Source organism: Carettochelys insculpta, chromosome 31, assembly GCF_033958435.1.
Source record: "Carettochelys insculpta isolate YL-2023 chromosome 31, ASM3395843v1, whole genome shotgun sequence".
Lineage (NCBI taxonomy): Eukaryota > Metazoa > Chordata > Testudines > Carettochelyidae > Carettochelys > Carettochelys insculpta.
This window is the reverse complement of record NC_134167.1, coordinates 8,217,495-8,235,365: the sequence shown is the minus strand read 5'-3', so window position 1 is coordinate 8,235,365 and position 17,871 is coordinate 8,217,495. Positions and strand designations below refer to the sequence as shown.

At 55.2% G+C, this 17,871-nt stretch overlaps 1 protein-coding gene across 2 annotated transcripts in view; it reads left to right on the top strand.

Annotated features, from left to right (window-relative positions):
* Nucleotides 1–17,161, top strand: part of FGFR1 (fibroblast growth factor receptor 1) — a 70,054-nt gene extending 52,893 nt beyond the window's left edge. For both annotated transcript variants that reach the window (XM_074981698.1, XM_074981697.1), the window contains 10 exons: nucleotides 3,100–3,296; nucleotides 5,726–5,871; nucleotides 7,541–7,662; nucleotides 8,929–9,039; nucleotides 9,894–10,084; nucleotides 10,178–10,300; nucleotides 10,864–10,934; nucleotides 12,215–12,352; nucleotides 14,252–14,357; nucleotides 14,693–17,161. In XM_074981698.1, coding sequence (XP_074837799.1) covers nucleotides 3,100–3,296; nucleotides 5,726–5,871; nucleotides 7,541–7,662; nucleotides 8,929–9,039; nucleotides 9,894–10,084; nucleotides 10,178–10,300; nucleotides 10,864–10,934; nucleotides 12,215–12,352; nucleotides 14,252–14,357; nucleotides 14,693–14,869 — 1,382 coding nt within the window. In that variant the 3' untranslated portion in view covers nucleotides 14,870–17,161. The remainder of the gene's footprint in view (nucleotides 1–3,099; nucleotides 3,297–5,725; nucleotides 5,872–7,540; nucleotides 7,663–8,928; nucleotides 9,040–9,893; nucleotides 10,085–10,177; nucleotides 10,301–10,863; nucleotides 10,935–12,214; nucleotides 12,353–14,251; nucleotides 14,358–14,692) is intronic.
* The last annotated feature ends 710 nt before the right edge of the window (nucleotides 17,162–17,871 follow it).

The following is a 17,871-nucleotide window of genomic DNA, read 5'->3' as shown; positions in this document are numbered from 1 at the left end:
GGGAGAGAGCCTGGGCTTTTTTTCTGATCCCTTTCCTCCACCCTGGGAAAGCACAGAGCCCGCTGGCCAATTCATCCCCTCCAGCTTCTCCAGCAAGGGCCAGGCTCTCAGCTCTCTGTGTGGATGAGAAGTTAGGAGCCATTTGCAGGGTGTCTCATGCTGCACAGCTCCTGCCAGTGAGATTCCAAGGCAGGGGGCTAGTTCATTGCTGCATGGGGACCTGTCTGCCATGCTAGAGCAGGCAGGAGCAGGTGCCCTCCTCACTTGGTGCCAGGTCATTCCTCTCTCCCGCCTTTGCGGACAGCTCAGAATTGGAGGCTGTGCCCACCCGCTCTCTCCCTGGCCGAGGCGATGCATCACTGTGACTTACGTGTCCGACTAGACAGGCCGGTTCCATCCTCTCAGGCAATGCCAGTGCCCCAGGCCAGCTGAGCAAAGCACCGACGCATTAGCCCCATGCGAGGGCCATAATTTTAGGTGCAGCTCTAGGGACTCCCCCAGACCTCTGGCTCCCCTGGAAATCTCAGTGTAAGGCCTTGGGCTGCCCCTTTGTTCGGGGGAGGGGTGCGGGAGAGGGAACCCAGAGGACATTCTGGGTGATGTTGTCACTGAGCCATGGACCAGGGCTGGCAGGGAGGCAGCGAGTGCAGCCCAGGGAGGCAGAAGGGCTCTCAGGCCCGTCTCGCCAGCCCAGAAGCAGCACAGACTGCTCCTGAAGCCGTTGTGCGTGGAAAGGCCGTTCAGGCTGTCGCTGGGCTGTTGATAAGGGGTGAGAAGAAGAGGCTCAGGGAGGAGTTGCTGTTCCTTTTCGCCCCCAGCATCTCCCCAGAATAGAGCTAAGTTGGAATATCAGTTCAGGAAAATGATGGGTCATTCCAGCCTCTGTTCTGCACACTGCTGTCTCCCCTCCCCCAGGCCCCTTCCTATGGGGTTTTGAGCACTCCTGGCTCTGGCCTGGCCCTGAGGTGGAATGGAACCGGGCCCCTGGGTGCTGGGGTTGCAGTGATAGTTCTTTCCTCTGCATGTGCCCTCTGCGAGCAGGTCGTTCTCCTGCTCTGGCCTGAGTCAGGCTCAGCCATGCTCGTCCATGCTGCCTCCTTTTCCCTGACAAGGCCTGATAACCAGCCGCTGTAGAAAGTTTTGGGTGTGCCTGGTGGTGCTTTTCATACAGAAACTTTCTCTGTTATCAGCCTCTCCTGCCTTGTCAGACCTGCCCCGTTCTGCGCTGTGGGACCAGAATGGTAGCAGGTGGCTGCTTCTTTCACACGAACGACTTGGACTCCTTCTAATGCCTTCTCTGATGTGCTCTGCTTTTCTGGGATGGGAGGGCTGGGCTGGGCTGGGGGGACTTGTATCTTAATAAACTGCAACTCCAGCGTCCTCACCACCCTGTCTGCGGTGCCACGTGTAGTGCATCGTGCCACCTGGCTACCATTGCTCTGCAGTAGTTCCTGCACTGCCACAGCCCTCCCTGCAGATCAGGGCAGGTGTGCCCGTCACAAGGGGTTCCTACTGCACTTCAGATGGGGGGAGTGGGGAAGAGGTTTTGCCTCCTGATGAAATGAAACTCCCTTTAACGTGCTGCGAGTGACTGTATTGAGGGCGGGGGGAAAGCCCCAAGCCCCGGTGGTAATGTAATGCTGACGCAGGCCATCTCCATCAAGCCATTCCCAGCCTCACAAAGAAGCTGTTTTATTTGGGCCTGGCCCCTTAGTGCCTGGCAGCTTTCCCCTAGAAAGCTACAGCTCCGGTTCAGACTGGGACACATCTCCTCCAAGGTGCATATTCCCGCTCTTCCCTGCCAGGAACAGGCAGGGAGTGTCTCCAAGCCAGGCCTAGGCCATGCAACAGGGAGGGGCTGTCCCTCTCCATCGATGTGGGTTCAAACACCATCACCGCCCTCCCGGAAGGCTCCACTGGAGCCCAGCGCAGCCTTCTCTGCTCTCCCAGCGGCAGCTGCGCCTGCTCAGTCTTGCGATGGCCTGACAGACTGCCTGAGGGAGCTAGCAGGCCTGTTTCTGAGCCCAGCAGCTGGCTGGCCACTCAGAGCACACGCAGCTAGATTCTTGCCACCCTGTGCTTGCTCAGCTTCAGCTTGGATAGTGCCGTGCCAGTGAGTTCCAGCCCTATCCCATCCTCGCACTGGCCTTGGAGCCAGCCCTGCCCCCGCCTTCCCTCATCCCAGAGAAGCTGAGCTGGAGCATGGGCTCTGATTCCTGACACTGCCTCCACCCCTGGCTCTGGCATTCACAGGCTGACTTCTGGGCTGTCTGCCCCGATCCAGTCTCCTGACACCAGCCAAGGAGCTCTGGGAAGTTCCAGAAGTTTTCAGCCGACTATCTACTCAGTTCTCTGTGTGTTTGCCGTTCTCGTTTAAGCCCTGCTCATCAAAGGGGATCCAACCCCTCTCCCTACTCTGCTCCTAGACACAGGTTTGCATCCTCTCTGGGTGCAATTTGGCCTCAGGTTCCTTCAGTTGCTTCTCCCCACCCACTCTCCAGCCAGCATCTGCTGCCGGTGGGTGGGGTTGTGTGGATACCTAAAGCTTTGTGTCTAGTTCTTTGTGTCTCTCCCAGCTGTGGCTGGCTGTGGAGCAGCATGGCAAGGGGGGTTGAGAACACCATGTGGTCACAGGGATGCTGAGGCAGAAGAGAAGTGGGTTGAGTGTCCTGTGCTGTTTACAAGTATCAGAGGGGTTGCCGTGTTAGTCTGGATCTGCAAAAACAGCGAGAAGTCCTATGGCACCTTATAGACTAACAGGGACATTGCAGCATAAGCTTAAGTGGGCAAAGACCCACGTGGCATCTGACGAAGCGGGTCTTTGCCCATGAAAGCCTATGCTCCAATATATGTTAGTCTATGAGGTGCCACAGGACTTCTCGCTGTTTTGTTTAGACAGGGCTGAGACCAGGCGGTAGCTGGAGCTCTGCCTGACTTGGTCTCGGTTGTGCTGGTAGTGTCCCTGAGCCAAAGGGCCAGTGAGGAGGGCGTGTTCATGTGCCCTGTCCCAACCTCTGAGAGCAGGTGTCACTCCCCCCATCCTAACACGCTGCCTTGTGAAGGATTTGCGGTACTAACGCCTTGTTCACGCCGACCCAGCCATTGAAGACAGGCCGGCCATGATGACTTCGCCTCTGTACCTGGAGATCATCATTTACTGCACGGGAGCCTTCCTCATCTCCTGCATGGTGGTATCTGTCATCATCTACAAGATGAAGAGCACCACCAAGAAGACAGACTTCAACAGCCAGCTGGCAGTGCACAAGCTGGCCAAGAGCATCCCACTGCGCAGACAGGTAACAGAAAGTAGATAGGGGGTTTGTTTGTACCTACTGCCTTTCTGCAGAGCCCCTGCTGCCTGCGCAGCAAGGCTGCCCTGTCCACCTGGCCTGCCTGAGCCAGCACAGGCAAAGGGGAGGTCCCCATTCTCCAAAGGGCCATGGGGAGGAAGAGATCAGAACGTGTCATTTGAGCTGGGCAGGGACTGAAGGGCAGTTCAGATTGCAAAGCAGAGCAGGGTGGGGAGGCTTGTTCAGAGAGGTGCAGGTGGACTGGGCAAAACACCAAGCTCATCTCTTTCCAGGTTTCTAAGCTCTTTATTTCGTGCCCATCGGGTGCTATACAAAAGCTCTTTAGCCCCCTCAGTTCTCTGAGTCAGCAAACAATGCCCTGTGTATGCATTCACACGCGTACCTTCCAGCTCTCACTAGAGAGACAAGGAGAGCAAGGTGACACAGGTTGTACCTGTCTAGTCCAACGCTTTCTGGTCCAGCAACATCTGTGGTCTGGCATGATTTAGGTAGCCGAATGCCCACTTATCAGGTGCAGCCAAGTTTTCTGCAATACCATAAAGTTTGTTTGCAGCCACGAGTCCTGGCTCTCAGTGTTCTGTGATGTTAGTTAGCTGTAATTTACCCCTAAATGTCTTCCAAGAGCCCAGTGAGTGGTGGAATTGTTGGTAATGTACTAGACAATATTGACCTCCTGTGGTCCAGCACATTCTCTTGTTCAGCACCAGTTAGGTCCTGAGGGTGCCAGATGAGAGATTCAACCTGTATCTTTTATTGGCCCCGCTTTGGTGAATGAAAGAGACGCTTGTATATCCCATGCCTCTCGATCAGGAGGCCATGTAATTTCTTTTCATGCCCCATGTCATAATCTCCCAGCCATGCCTGGGGTGGGGCCCAGTTCTCTCTTCCTGGTGTGGCCAGGTGACATATCTTCCCCTTGGTCAGCTAAACTCCTGCGAGCCAAAGAGCTGCAGTTCCCAGTGCTGCACCTGATCATGCTCACAGGTCTGGCAGCGGGTGGTCCCTGGGGAAGTGAGCTGAAGCAGCAGCATGGCGGTCTTAGGCCAGAGAGAGAAAAAGAATGAGTCAGCACAGCTAGTGTGGGCATGGGAGGGATGAACTGGGCGCAGGAGTGGGGGCAAGCAGAGAGATGGTAATCGGGGTTTTAAGAAAGGGTCCCCTGGCCCAAACATTTCAGTTCTTCCTTTGTATGACATCACAGCGTGGTCTAGTAGAAAAGGCATAGGAAGGGCCAGGGGTTTTATTCTGGGCTGGCCATTAACCTGCTCTGTGACCTTGGGAAAGTCCCTGCCCCCTCCTGCAGTTTTCCCACCTGCAAAATGAGGCTCACGAGGCTTCTTCTGTGTCAAAATGCACATGAAGATCTGTGGCTGGAAAGGCTGCAGCCCTCTTGTTGTGGGCCGGCTGTCTAGACATGCTGCGTCAGAACTGTTTCCTGTTCACTACAGCATGCGTAACGTGCCTCTGGAGCTGGCTAACCTGTGGGGCTTAATCCTGGAACCAGCCCTTGCCTCTCTAGCTAGTGTTAACAGGCCTGGCCCCTTAGCACAGCTCCACGTAAGAATAATCCCTGTCCTGTTAGAAACAGTGACGTGAGGCTTCCCACCTGGGGCCTTCTGCTCTCCCAACCGCAGAGGTGTGGGCAGCTGCCCTTTAAAAGGCCTCTTGCTTCTGTGAGCCTTTCCCTCTCCTGACTTTTACTGCAGGTCAGTAAGGGTAACGCCTTGTTCTGCCTCTCTTGTGCCATCTGTGGGTGTTCCAATCTGGGGCAGCTTTTCGCAAGTATGAGTGTCAGGCAAACGACTTCTAATCCCATCTGAAGCTCCCTGCTGAGCCCTCACAGCACTGCTCCTAGATCAGCTGGAAGGGTTTGCTCCAGAGCAAGGAGAGCCTGTTTGCTTCCCACCCGTCACCCTTCCCCCACAGCTGCTTCACCAGCACCAGGGAATGAGCCAGCCTTTAGGCCAGGTCGGATGGTGCAGTACAGGGCACAAGGTACAATGCGACTGTGTTGGTCTGGGAGCTGACGTTCTCACCCCTTCTGGGGTTAGGGTCGGTGTCTGGGTCTGCAGTTGCACAGAGCAGGGAGGTGGGAGCCAGGACTCCTGGCTCTGCCTCCTGAGACAAGCCACCGCCCCTGTAACTTGGGGATAATGACTCCAGCCACCTCCCGGGTAGTTGTGAGACGTTACTGGTGTCTTGAAAGCCCTCTGAAGTGCCCAGGAAGGGGCTAGAGCAGGGCCAGGCTGCTGCCTGCTGCAGCAGAGGGTGCCCTCACAGAGGGCTCCCTGGGCCTCCATCAGGTGACGAAAGCACCTCTGTTGGTGGTGCCTCTCCTCAGAGGAACCGAGACTGGCCCCGCCCCAGGTGCTTCCTGAAGGTAACCCACTGTGCCTTGGCTCTCTCCATGGCAGGTGTCCGCAGACTCCAGCTCCTCCATGAATTCCGGGGTGATGCTCGTCAGGCCCTCGCGGCTCTCCTCCAGCGGGACCCCAATGCTAGCAGGTGTCTCGGAATATGAGCTTCCCGAAGACCCTCGGTGGGAGCTCCCCAGGGACAGGTGAGGCCCTTTCGCCACCCCGAGTCAGCCTGGAGCTAGTGGTCTCCAGCACTTGGTCACTGTGCCTCCACAGCCTGATCCCAGTGCAACTGCAGTCAAGGGAAAGACTCCTGCTAGGGTGCAGCCCTTAGTGCTTCATGTCCCTTCCTTATGCTGATGGGGAGGAGGACTCCTGGCTGACGGGTTCCCCCAGGAGCAGCCGTTTGGAAGCATTCCCCTCAGTACGTGCCGCTTCTGCCAGCTTGGGAGGAGCACTTGTTCTCAGGGACCTACGTGCGTCTCCCTCCAACCCTTGCGGCTTCCAGGCCAGCAGCAGGGAGCATTGCACGTCTGTGTCACCTCTCAATCGGTTTTCAAACAGCCAAGAGAAATGACTGCTGGATTTGCACCTTCCTGTGCGATAGCCCCCTCCGTGCCACTGCGGCCTCTAGTTCCTAACGCTCAGGATGGTTAAGCACTGGGATAACTTGTGTAGGGCAGTTGTAGAACAGGTTGGGTAAATGTCTAACATGGTGATCTCGATGGTGCTTGGCCCTGCTGTGAGGGCAGAGTCTGGACTCTGGGCCCCTTCCTGTTCTAGTGTTCTATGATACTTGCTTCCCAGGCCGCTGCAGCTGCTTGGAATATTCCCAGCCCTGCAGAGCTCAGACCCACATGAAAATCTATAGAAGGCGAGACGTTCGTGGAGCAGGAATCAATCTGTCTCTGGCACCTTGAGCTAGCTCAGGCCCAGCTGCAGCTTTGCTGCATTCATTACAAGCTTCTGAAGTGGCTGTTCTCTGATTGTATAACTCTCCATTAGGCTGCATCCCAATGGGCACAAAACAATCCATGCACCCTGGGCCAGGCGGGGGCTTCAGCCTGCAGATAGACTCCCCCGCCTGCACCAGGCATGAGGTGCATTGCTGCTTGCAGCCTGTTCTAAAGTCACTAGGGCAGCATCACCCGCTCAACAGCCTCTCCAGTTCCCATGCACACTGTGGGCTTTGCCCCGCATGTCCCAGCGGAGCACACATTCCCAGTAGGAACCTGCCTCCTATCTTCTTTGGCCCAGTGCAGCCGTGGTTTTCCAAAGACAATCCCTGTCTTGTTCCTGCAGTTCAGCCAGGGGTACGGGGAGGTTGCTGGGGGCTGTGGAGTGGATCTGGAGTTTGTTGTCTAACCACTTCCCATTGGAAGCTGACAGTCACTCATTGCTGGCCCTCCTGAGATGATGTCTTGGGCAGGAAATCTACAGTTAAGAGAGTGTTCCTTGTAAGCTGAGCACATGGGCGGCCACCCACACGAGAGTCATGTACCGCCTGGCTGATTAGCAGAGCGCCCACAGCCAGCAGCCTGTGTTTCTATGGTGGTGCACATCTGCCATGCTTTGGTGCACAACATTTATTCCGCCTGTAGATGATTAAAAAATAGCAGGAACCCCGGTTGGGAGCAGGATTGTCTCTGGATTTTTGGCACTTTGAACAGAAAGAGAACATTTGGCCAGGGCTGTCTAATGTCTGCTCTGGGGTGGCAGACTGGGGCTTTGAGCTTTGCCAGGTCAACGTTAGCTTAGGGAGCCAAGTTGGCCCAATGGCTGGAGTTCACCAGGGTCCTGTTAGCAGAGCACGATGCTTCAGAGCTGCCCGACAGCCTTGCAGCCTTCCTCCTCCGTTTTACCTCCTTCTAGGCTCATCCTGGGCAAGCCTCTGGGCGAGGGCTGCTTCGGGCAGGTGGTTCTTGCTGAAGCCATTGGCCTGGACAAGGACAAGCCAAACCGAGTGACTAAAGTGGCCGTCAAGATGCTGAAGTGTAAGTAGTGGCCAGAGGCCTTGCTGGGCATGTCCCAGCTTTGCAGCTGCCTCTCTGAATCGGTCCCAGCTCCTGAGGGCTGTGGGAAATGCACCTTGGGGAGGGGCAGCAGGAGAGGCCTTGCCCTGTGCAGCCGAGCCTTCCTCTCCCACTGAAACCCATGGGAGCTACTGGATCAGGCCCTAATCGAGCAAGCTTGTCCTCAGCAGAGTTGGCTGGGATGCTCCTGCTGACTGTCCGCTGCTTGTCAATGCTGGAATCCGGCAGCAGAGCAGTAGCTTGCAGCCCAGGATATAACCATGGCCAAAGGCTGCAAAGCCCCTTCCGTGTACAGCCAGGAAACAGCCTTCCATGCGTCGCTGGCTCCTCCCTTGAGCTAGCATTCACTTGCTCAGGTGAGCAGCAGTAACTGCTGCCCAGAGATGGCTGGGCACTTCCCACCAGCTGTGCTAATGGAGTCGTCCTGCACAATCTAAGAGCAATGAGTGCCAAAACAAGCCCTAAAAACTGTTGTTTTGAGGAGCGGGCCTGCTAGTCAAGAGGGTTAAGAGTTACACACTGTATTTGGGGGGTGCTGTGGGGTTGTCCCCTCACGCAGGAAAGGCCTGTATGGAAAGGATGATCTCTTGTTGTTACTAAAGCAACATGCACATAAAGCAAGAGCGTGGGAAGTGAGGTATATACTGACTGCATACAGCACTGTGAAAGCCATGTGCTCCCTCTGCAGCCAATCAAAGCGCTGCTATGGTTCCGTTGCGGCATCTCACAAATTCTAGGTACGCCAGCGCTGTCAGCAAAACGTCCCTGCCCCAGGAGACTGTCTTGGTTACAGAAATCTTGCAGGCCATTGCGATGAAGGAAGGCCACTCGCAGCCCACTCCCTAGCCCAGGTTGCCTGTTGCTGATCTATTTCTCACTGTTATCGGAGTGCCTGTCTCGCTTGAGCTTGGTCTCCCCCATGCCAGCTGCTAGGAGGCTGGGGAGGAGTACCCAGCTGCCCAAAGCATCCCAGCCCTGGGTAGGGAGGTGACCGGAGAACCATGGTCTGCCTGTGAATACTCCAGCACTTCCTGGGGCCAGATGGTTCTGATGGAGCTACAGCACAAGATGCCTGTTGGCCTATAGTGCTCCCATCTCTGGGGAGGAGCGGGACAGGGAAAGCCAGGCCTATAACTCTAAAGCTACTGAACAGAGGCTGCTGCAGACCTCGCTCGAGTTTAATCCAGCTTGAACTAATGTGGCCTGCGCCTTTCTGTGTTGGCAAAGCTGATGCAACGGAGAAGGATCTGTCGGACCTGATATCTGAGATGGAGATGATGAAAATGATTGGCAAGCACAAAAACATCATCAACCTCCTGGGAGCCTGCACTCAGGACGGTAAGTTCTCTCTCTGCGCGCAGCTGAGCCTCTAGTCTCTGGCTTCTCTGCTAGGACAGCCAGAATGCTCAGGGCAGCCTGGGGCTGCAGGGCTGAGGTTGTAGAGGTGGGAAGATACAGAGACTTCCATCCAGAAGAGTCTGGAAGAAGGTTGGCCATCTGTGAGCTGCCTGAAAGGGCCAGTGCCCAGCCAAGACCAGAGGAGCGTGTGACTGGTGAGGAGGTGGTTCTCCTGCAGATGCTAATGAGCTCAGTGTTGTCTGGCCAGTCGTAGAGTGTCCCTGTGTCTGAGCCTGGCGGAACGGATGCCTGAAAGCCTCCGTGAGGGGTTTGTGCAGGCACATACGTGCACAGCTGACTTTCTGCCCATGGCGGGGAAGAGTGGAAAGAGCCTGTTTCCACCCAGCTGGAGGTGGTCACAGAGCCCTGGGGGTAGATGAGTCACGTCACTCTGAGCCCGCATGTGGGCCTGGGTTTGTTTCTGGCTTGGAGTGAGGCTGGCTCATGGCAGAGCAGAAGCAGGGCCAGTTCTTCCCCCTCACACTTCAGACGAGCAGCTGCTGGCTTGCCAAGTGGGATGTGTCCGTTTGTGGGAGCGTGCCTGGGGGGGTGGATGCATGCAGGCAGGAGGCCTGAGCTTTGTTCTCAGCAGAGACCTCGATTCCTTGCTGAGGGTCGGCTCCCCTGGACGAAACCCCTCTCCCGATGCACAGGAGCCCTCAGACACACACTCAGCAGTCATGGGGCTCTGTGAGGGCTTATGCGCTTGCACAGTGCGCAGCTGCCCTGCAGCCACACGTGTCCGTGCCTCCAACCCCCAGGCCTGAGGTGCTCCGCTTCCTCCCCTGCTCCAGGTCCTCTCTACGTGATCGTGGAGTACGCGTCCAAAGGCAACCTGCGGGAGTACCTGCAGGCCCGGCGGCCCCCTGGCATGGAGTACTGCTACAACCCTGCCCGCATCCCTGAGGAGCAGCTCTCCTTCAAGGACCTGGTGTCCTGTGCCTACCAGGTGGCCAGGGGGATGGAATACCTGGCATCCAAAAAGGTGAGCGGACTGTGGCAAGGCAGTATATCTCCTAACGCGCCTGCCAGTGCAGCAGCAGTGCCCCCCGCCCTCACGGCTCTCCTTTCTCCTCAGTGCATCCACAGAGACCTGGCAGCCAGGAACGTCCTCGTGACGGAAGACAACGTGATGAAGATCGCAGACTTCGGCCTGGCCCGGGACATCCACCACATAGATTACTACAAGAAGACGACTAATGTGAGTGGTGTGGCAGGGTTGTTCCTTAGGCCTCTGCCCGTGTTCCTAGCTCGGCTGGAGCCTTTCTAGGGCGCTGTCCGGAGCGGCCTCCCGAGCTCTCTGAGCGCAGGCTGCCATGTACAGACAGTCTCCTTATTCCTGTAAAGGCAAGGTGTTGCCTGCCCAGTGGGCAGCCTGCCCTCTGCCTGCTGTGCAGTGAACAGGATGCAGGCTGGTGAAGTGTTGGGGTGAGCACTCCCCGGCCTTTCTCACAAGAGTGGCAGCACTAGCTAGTAGGAAAAAGGGTTAGACACCTGCCACTTTGCCCCCGGGGAGGCGGCTTTTTGGTGGAGGGTGATTGTCTGTGAAGCCCGTGGGGATGGAGCGCGACGCATTGTGTCTCCCCAGAACCACAGTCCCACTTTGCCAAAGAAACCCGGTGTTGTGGCTCCGGTGTTGGCAGGGCACCATGCACCGAGGCTGGGTGTCCGTACAGTACATTAGCCTCCCCCGGCAACACATCAGGCGTGCATCTCTCCTGGAGGCTGAAATCAGTTGCGGGGGGTGGCTTTTCTGCATTCCAGGGTCGCTTGCCAGTGAAGTGGATGGCGCCGGAGGCCTTGTTCGACCGAATATACACCCACCAGAGTGACGTGTGAGTAATGGGTCCCTGTGTCTCAGCATGGTCCTTGCACGGCTGTGCGTGCCTAGGCACAGCTCAAATGACAGGCTCAGTTAGGCCCCAGCTGGGCTGTGGGAGGAGCCGTGCCGAAATCCCTGTTCCAAGGGAACATTCTCCCTCTCCCGTCTCTCACGGTAACACCCGCCTCTCTCCCATGCGCTGCATTCTCCACTGCGAACGCAGATGTGCAGCTGGGCTTGTCATTGACCCTCTGCACTGTTCCCCCAACGTAGCTGCAGCATCCCGTCTTGGTGGGACTCTGCATGTGTCTCCTTCCTCTCTGGCCATTGTCCTGCCAGAGTGTGAGCAGGCAGCTGCTCCGTAGTAAGCCTCTCGGGTGCTGGGTACATTCCCAAAGGTGGAAGCTCCAGATGTGATTCATCTTAATCTATTGAACAATAATGGTCGTGAGCAGACATAGTATTCTGAGTTGAAGGTATCTGGCAGCCGGGGTTGTTTGTCTTCCGAATGCCACTGAGTTGGAGTGGCCAAGCCCAAGCCCTCGCTTTCCTGCTAAGATCCTTTAAGTCCTGTAAAGCTTTTCGCCTCTGTCCTACGCGTCTTCTGATGCTGAGCATTTGGAGGTTACATGCCCCTTCTCACGCAGCGCCACGGTGGGGCGGTTGAAGCCGGCACACCTGTGCTCATGTAACTGGAAGCTGACTTTCGCACTTGGCTAAGGCTTTTTCCACATGCCCTGTGATTTTTAGCTGCCCAGCCTGAGACACCTTAAGGGGGCCTGATTTTCACAGCAGGCCCCCTCCAAAGAACAGGCCCCTTTTAAGGGAAGGCAGGTGGGGGACGCACACAGTCACTAATGCAACCCTTGGCTTGGTGTGCAAGCATGAGGCAAGGCGTGGGGCACTAGGGCAGTGACTTGCACTGCGACAGAGGGCCCCGTTGGCTTCACGCTCCATGCCCCCAGAAGAGGTGGGGCTGGTGGCAGGCAGCCCTTAGCATCACCAACAGGCTGCTGTGCCTCACTCAGTGCTGCCTCCTGCGTGGCACTCCAGCAGTGAGTTAAAGGGCTCTGGGCTCCTACCAAGGCTACGGTAGCGGTAGCTGGGAGCTCCAGGCCGTGTTATATGGCCAGACCTTGGGGAAAGTGCCTCCTTTGCCCACCCCCGTCAGCAGCTAATGATGTGCCCGGGTGGCAGGGCAGCCTCCCTCCTGCACGTCTGCCGCAGTGCACTGCAAGGCGGGGTTGTGGCGGGAGCTGTGCTGGTTCGATGCTGTGTTTGTGTCTGGAGCAGGTGGTCCTTCGGCGTGCTGCTGTGGGAGATCTTCACACTGGGTGGCTCACCCTACCCCGGGGTGCCAGTTGAGGAGCTCTTCAAGTTGTTGAAGGAAGGCCACCGAATGGACAAGCCCAGCAACTGCACCAATGAGCTGTAAGTGCAGCGCTCTGCCCAGAAGGTGAAGGAGGGGCAGAGCCCTGGCTCCTCCCCTCCCTCCCTTTGGGCCAGGACCCTCACTAGCAGATGAGTGTTAAAGGGGCACTTGATTTAGGGCTTCTCAGCAATGTTCCCACTAATCTTTTCCCATCTGAGTGCAGAATAAGTTTTATGTGCACCAAGGCATGTGTGAATGTGCACCACCAGGAGGGGAGGAAAAGCCTGGCTGTGGGTGCCCTGCTGATCAGTGGGGAGGCATTGAAATGTCTGCTGGGTGGCTGCACAAGTGCACAGATCTTACAGGGAACCCTGCTGGTCAGTACATGACAGTTAATCCAGAATATAGTAGGCATGTGAATTTAAAGCAGATGAGTTGTTCCCAGATTCACTCCCTATGTAGACATACTTGTTCAGGAATTAGAAGGCCTCATTAGGAATTAGCACAATCCACTGGGCAAGTGAATGAAGATAATTCAGAATAAAACCCTCTTATTCCAGACCAGGGTCTTTCTGCATGGAGTTAATTGGGACTAACTCCCCCTTGTGTACACAAGCCATTAGAGCCGAGTCTTGGGTTCTAGATTCAGACCAGCACCCTGAGCTGCTGAGTGTGAGGAAGGAAATGCTCATGGCTACTGCAGGGCTTTGAGTTAGATGAACTTTGTTCCCCTGGCTGCCCCAGTGTGGAAGCAGCTTTCACCCAGCATCCTTATTCATACTGGCACTTGGTTAGTCAGCTGGACACGTCCTTAAAATAAACATCCTTGGGAGAACAAGGAGGAGAGGAGAGGGATCTTTTGCAGAAGTCGGAAGATTCACCCCCAGGACTGTGCTGATGGCAGAAGTCCCCTCCCTGACTTCTCATTTCTGCTTTGAGTATCACTAGTGATGGCCCTTCCTTCCTCTCTTCTGCCAGCCTGTGCCCATTCCTGGCCTGTTTGCAGATGGCTTATTGCATTTCTTCCTCCTGTACAATTTAAACTTCTACTTTTTCCATCCTGCTCCAGATGCAGGAGAGAGGCAGGTGCTGGCCACTGTGTGGTGTGTGTGGGTGGATCTGGAGACCGGGCGCTCCTCGGCCCTGCCTCTGCCCGGCTGGTTCCAGCTCCTTGTCCTGACCAGCATCCTCTCCATACTGCTGCTTGCTGGACCTTCCCCTGTTTGTTTTCTGTCCCCTCCTCCAACCCAAGGATCTGGGGGCTGCAGCAAAGCCAGAGCTCAGCAAAACATTTTATGGCAAGAAATCGCCAGAAACCATACGAAAAGTCAGTCTTGTTGCCGAGAGCTTAGTGGCAGGTGCACATTGTGAGGAATGGCAGATGTTCGGAGTTATTTTCTCAGCAGTTCTCAGCCCCTCAGAAAGCTCAGCCAGATCTGTTTGCAATAATCATCCTCTTCCTTTGTTTTCTCAGCAAGGGAGAATCCCAGCTTGACCCCAGAGCAGGGACTAACTTTTTAGCCTTTAGTTATATCCTCCTCTTAGGACAACCCAGCGTCCTGCCTGGGGTGTCCGGGGTGTGTGGGGGGAGGAGCAGGGTGAAGTCATCATCTTTTAATGCAAAAGCTTTATGTTAACCTAGAGAAATAACATTTTCTCTGAGTGATTCTGTCCTGGCCCGAGGTGCAGCCTGCTGACCCACTGCATCCTGGGTGGCCTATGGAGTCCTTCCCACCACGTTGCACCCCAGGGAGACAGCAGCTCCCCTCCATTATGACCTGTGTAAGGACCCAGAAGCCCTGAGGGCTGCCGCTTTGTGGTGGGCCGGTTGCACCCGGCTCCATTTCACTCAGGATTGGGGCTATTTCTGGCCTGGTGCTGTGCCCTGGGCTCTAGCAAGCTAGAAGTTGACTCCAAGACACTCGTTCAGCCTCCTCCTCCTCCTGCTCTGTTTCCAGGTACATGATGATGCGAGATTGCTGGCATGCTGTCCCATCCCAGAGACCCACCTTTAAGCAGCTGGTAGAAGACTTGGATAGGACTGTAGCCATGACATCCAACCAGGTAAGACGTGCCTGTTCCACAAGCAAACTCTCCCTGACCCTCTCTGTGGGTCTCTCCGAATCACTGCATCGCTCGCGACCCCTTGGCAGCCTCGGTCCGGGAGTGAGCAAGCTGGCCTCATTGGCTTTTTGCAGCATGCTCGCTGAGAGTGCTGTGATCTCTGTCCACGCTCACCCCCGTCCACACGAGTGAAGGTTCCCTAGCCTGTGGGGGAAGCGAGCTTCTTCTTGCGGTTTGGCTTGTTTCTTCAGCGTACTGCTCCCTGCCTGGCCTGTTCTAACCTGGCTTCTGGATTCTTCAGCTGAACCATGTCCCTGGGATTTTGTCCCCTCCAGGAATACCTGGATCTTTCCATGCCGCTGGATCAGTATTCTCCCAGTTTCCCAGACACTCGCAGCTCCACGTGCTCCTCGGGGGAGGACTCCGTTTTTTCCCATGACCCTCTTCCAGACGAACCTTGTCTTCCCAAGTACCCTCCCCCGCACGCCAACGGTGGACTCAAACGACGCTGAGGCCAGTACAACCGTGCAACAGGCTGGCAACTCTGTGTGTGTGCGTGTGAGTTTGCATGCGTCTCTGCTGCCAGGAAACTGTCTGTGCAGCCATCCGTCACCATTAGCTATTGCAACCAGAGCATCTCCCATAACCAGCCCCACTGGTGTCCCATGTCAGCTTCACCAATCACCTGAGCTGTGAGCTGCCTGCATCTCTACGGTTTGGGTATTTTTTTTAATTCCCTTCCATGAAATCTATGCTTGAAGAATCCCAGTGGCCTAAACCTGAGCCTCACTCTTTGGCCAGTGCCCAATCAGAGACCCAGCTGCAGTCTGCCCCCTGGAACCAGGCGATAATGTGCATTCCCGTCTCTGCAAGGGATTGACAGACTGACATTCCCATGGCGGACATGGAAACCTGGGCTATCCCTGTGTTCCTTTCTACTCGCCAGCTCATGTGATCTAAACTTCGACAGCTTGATAAGCTAATGCCAGCGCCGAGTGCAGCTCAACTTCCAGTGAAGAGGTGCAGGCTGGGAAATCGTAACGCATCCAAAGCATCTCTGTCTTGGATGGCGTAAGAACCCTACCTGAGTGGCTATTTGCTAGGAGAGATGGTTTTAAGACTGGCCAATGGCTTATTAATTCCAATACCAATTTGCTTTGCTGACCAAACACAAGGTACTTTGGAAATGGCCAGACACAACATATACACCGGCTCAGCACTGGTAGTGGAGGGAGCGGATGAATATACCAGTGCTAAAAAGAAATCTTGTGTACATAGCTAAAAATATGTATAAATATGAATATATATTTACATGTCTTTTTAAAAGGGTTGTTACCAGAGATATACCAGTTTGGTAGTAAGTTACTAGAGGCTGGTAGAGATCAGTTGCTATACAAAAAAAAAAGTTCATATATTTTGCTACTTTTGCTGTTTTTATTTTTTTAAATTATGTTTTAAACCTATTTCAGTTTCGGTCCCTCAATAAAAATCGCTGCTGCCGCTTCAGTTTTATACGGGGCTGTATTGTAATAGAGTACATGCCAATGACAACGTTGCTACCTTTTGGGACTACGTTGTCATTGTACAAATGGCCTTTTCTCCCTTCTTGCTCCCCAGCCCCGCTCTGTTGGCATCTGGTGCTGGGTTCTGGATCGGAGGGGCCCTTCTGCAGTCTTTGGACTTGGGCACAGCTTTTGGAGCACTCGGATCACCATACTGGTGCGTGAGCGTGTGGTAGGGACATGCCAGAGAACTGCTGTGCTTTGATTTTTAAACAAAGGATTTAGGACAGACAGAGCTGGGACTCTGCCCCGTGGGAAGCGCCTTTCCCACCAATAGACATAGGCGTTTGCTCTTCATAGGAATTGTGAATAGCCCATTGCTGAGTCGGGGAGGCCTTTGCCAGAGCTGAGGGGTTCCCTGCTGGTGCCTTGTGCAGGGCACCCTGGAGAGAGCAGGGAATCCTGAGCCAGCATTAATGGTCTGTAAGCCACCTTGGCTCCTGCTTTGCAATGTACATTCCATCCACACGCCAAGCCTGCTTCAATCTCTTTGCATCCTTGTCTCCGCATCGGCTCTGCTCCTTGGCGTCTGCCGTGCACTCCGATTGCAGCCCTTGCTCTAGAGGATGGCCTGCTGGGCCCCAGTCTCTCCTCCGCCTTGGCAAGGTGCTGCGCATCCTTGAATGAACTCCCTGAGTGCCTTAACTGCACCTGGTACAGCCGCGACGGGGCCCGGCAGGCTGGTGGTCTGTAGATTCTCACCTCCCAGTGGGAAGGCCAAAGGAAGCTTCCATCCCAAGCAGAACAAGAGGTGCCTTTGTTCCAAGGGAAGCCTCTTGTAGGGGCTCGGCGAGGACAGTCCAGCCAGTGGCACTTTCAGTTCTTAGAAACCCCAGCCTTCCCTTTAATTGGAAACACCAGCCGTGGTAAACAGGGAGGTCAACCTGAGCTGCTTAGCTCGGGCTGCAGAAGGGGATAAAGCATTTGTTTTTAAGGAAGCCACCTCCTCATTCGGCTTCTCCTTGTGCCAGACCCTGCACATTGAACTCCACCTTAGTGGCGGGCACTGAAGGCACAGTCCAGGTCCCCACCCTCGTGCTTGGAGCCATTCCTCTGGGAGGGAAGGTACCTTTGTGCTATGGCAAGAGCCCTTCCCTCCCAGACCCCGGCGTGTCAAACCCCAGAGCCAGGACGCTGTTACTTGAAAAGTTTATTTTGCCTTTGTATGGAGAAATATGATTGTTCTAAGCTCTTCTGTAATGAATCTGGAATTCTTGTAATTATTAAAAACTTTAACCAAGAGTTTGGGGTACCTCCTTGCAATTTTGATACCAGCTCCGGTGGGGGTGTCTCTTGGGCACCTCGAACTCCTTGCAGATAGGGAGGATGGGGCAGAACGGAGGGGATGGGTACAGACACATTTGCAGTGAGCGCTGCACAAGCTGCTATCAAATGAAGGGGTGGCAGCTCCTTTTGGATTTTGATTACTCTTGAGTACCTGTGGCCACCTCCTTTCCCTGTATTTGGAATGAATTACATTGGGAGAGGGATGGAGGAGGGGGATCCGTGAGCACTTCAGCCTGGTATGGGGCCTTCCTAGCATTCCTTGGTTCTTGGACAGCCAGGAGAGAGGGGGACAAAGACTTCCGGGCTCCAGAAGGCCTTAATGGAGTGTGCTTTATGGCTAGACTGCGGGACACCTGGGTTCTGCTGCTGGGTGACATAAGAGCTCAGCCAAGGACGTGGTAGCTGCTGCCCCCTACTTCAGGTTTGGCTGGGGGTCAACAGAGAGGCTGCTCTGACATTAGTGAACAGCATTCAAGCTCAAAGGAATGCTTTAAAATTAGTGTTTTGGGGCAAGGAGTGTATGAGCCTGACCGGGCCCATGGGCTGGAGCATAACTAATTGATGCTAACGGATTTCTACAGCAGGCTGGGAACGGCCCCTTGCTCTGCCATGAGAGTGGCATCAACACGTTCCTGGTAACATGCACACGTCACTCAGTGCTGTAC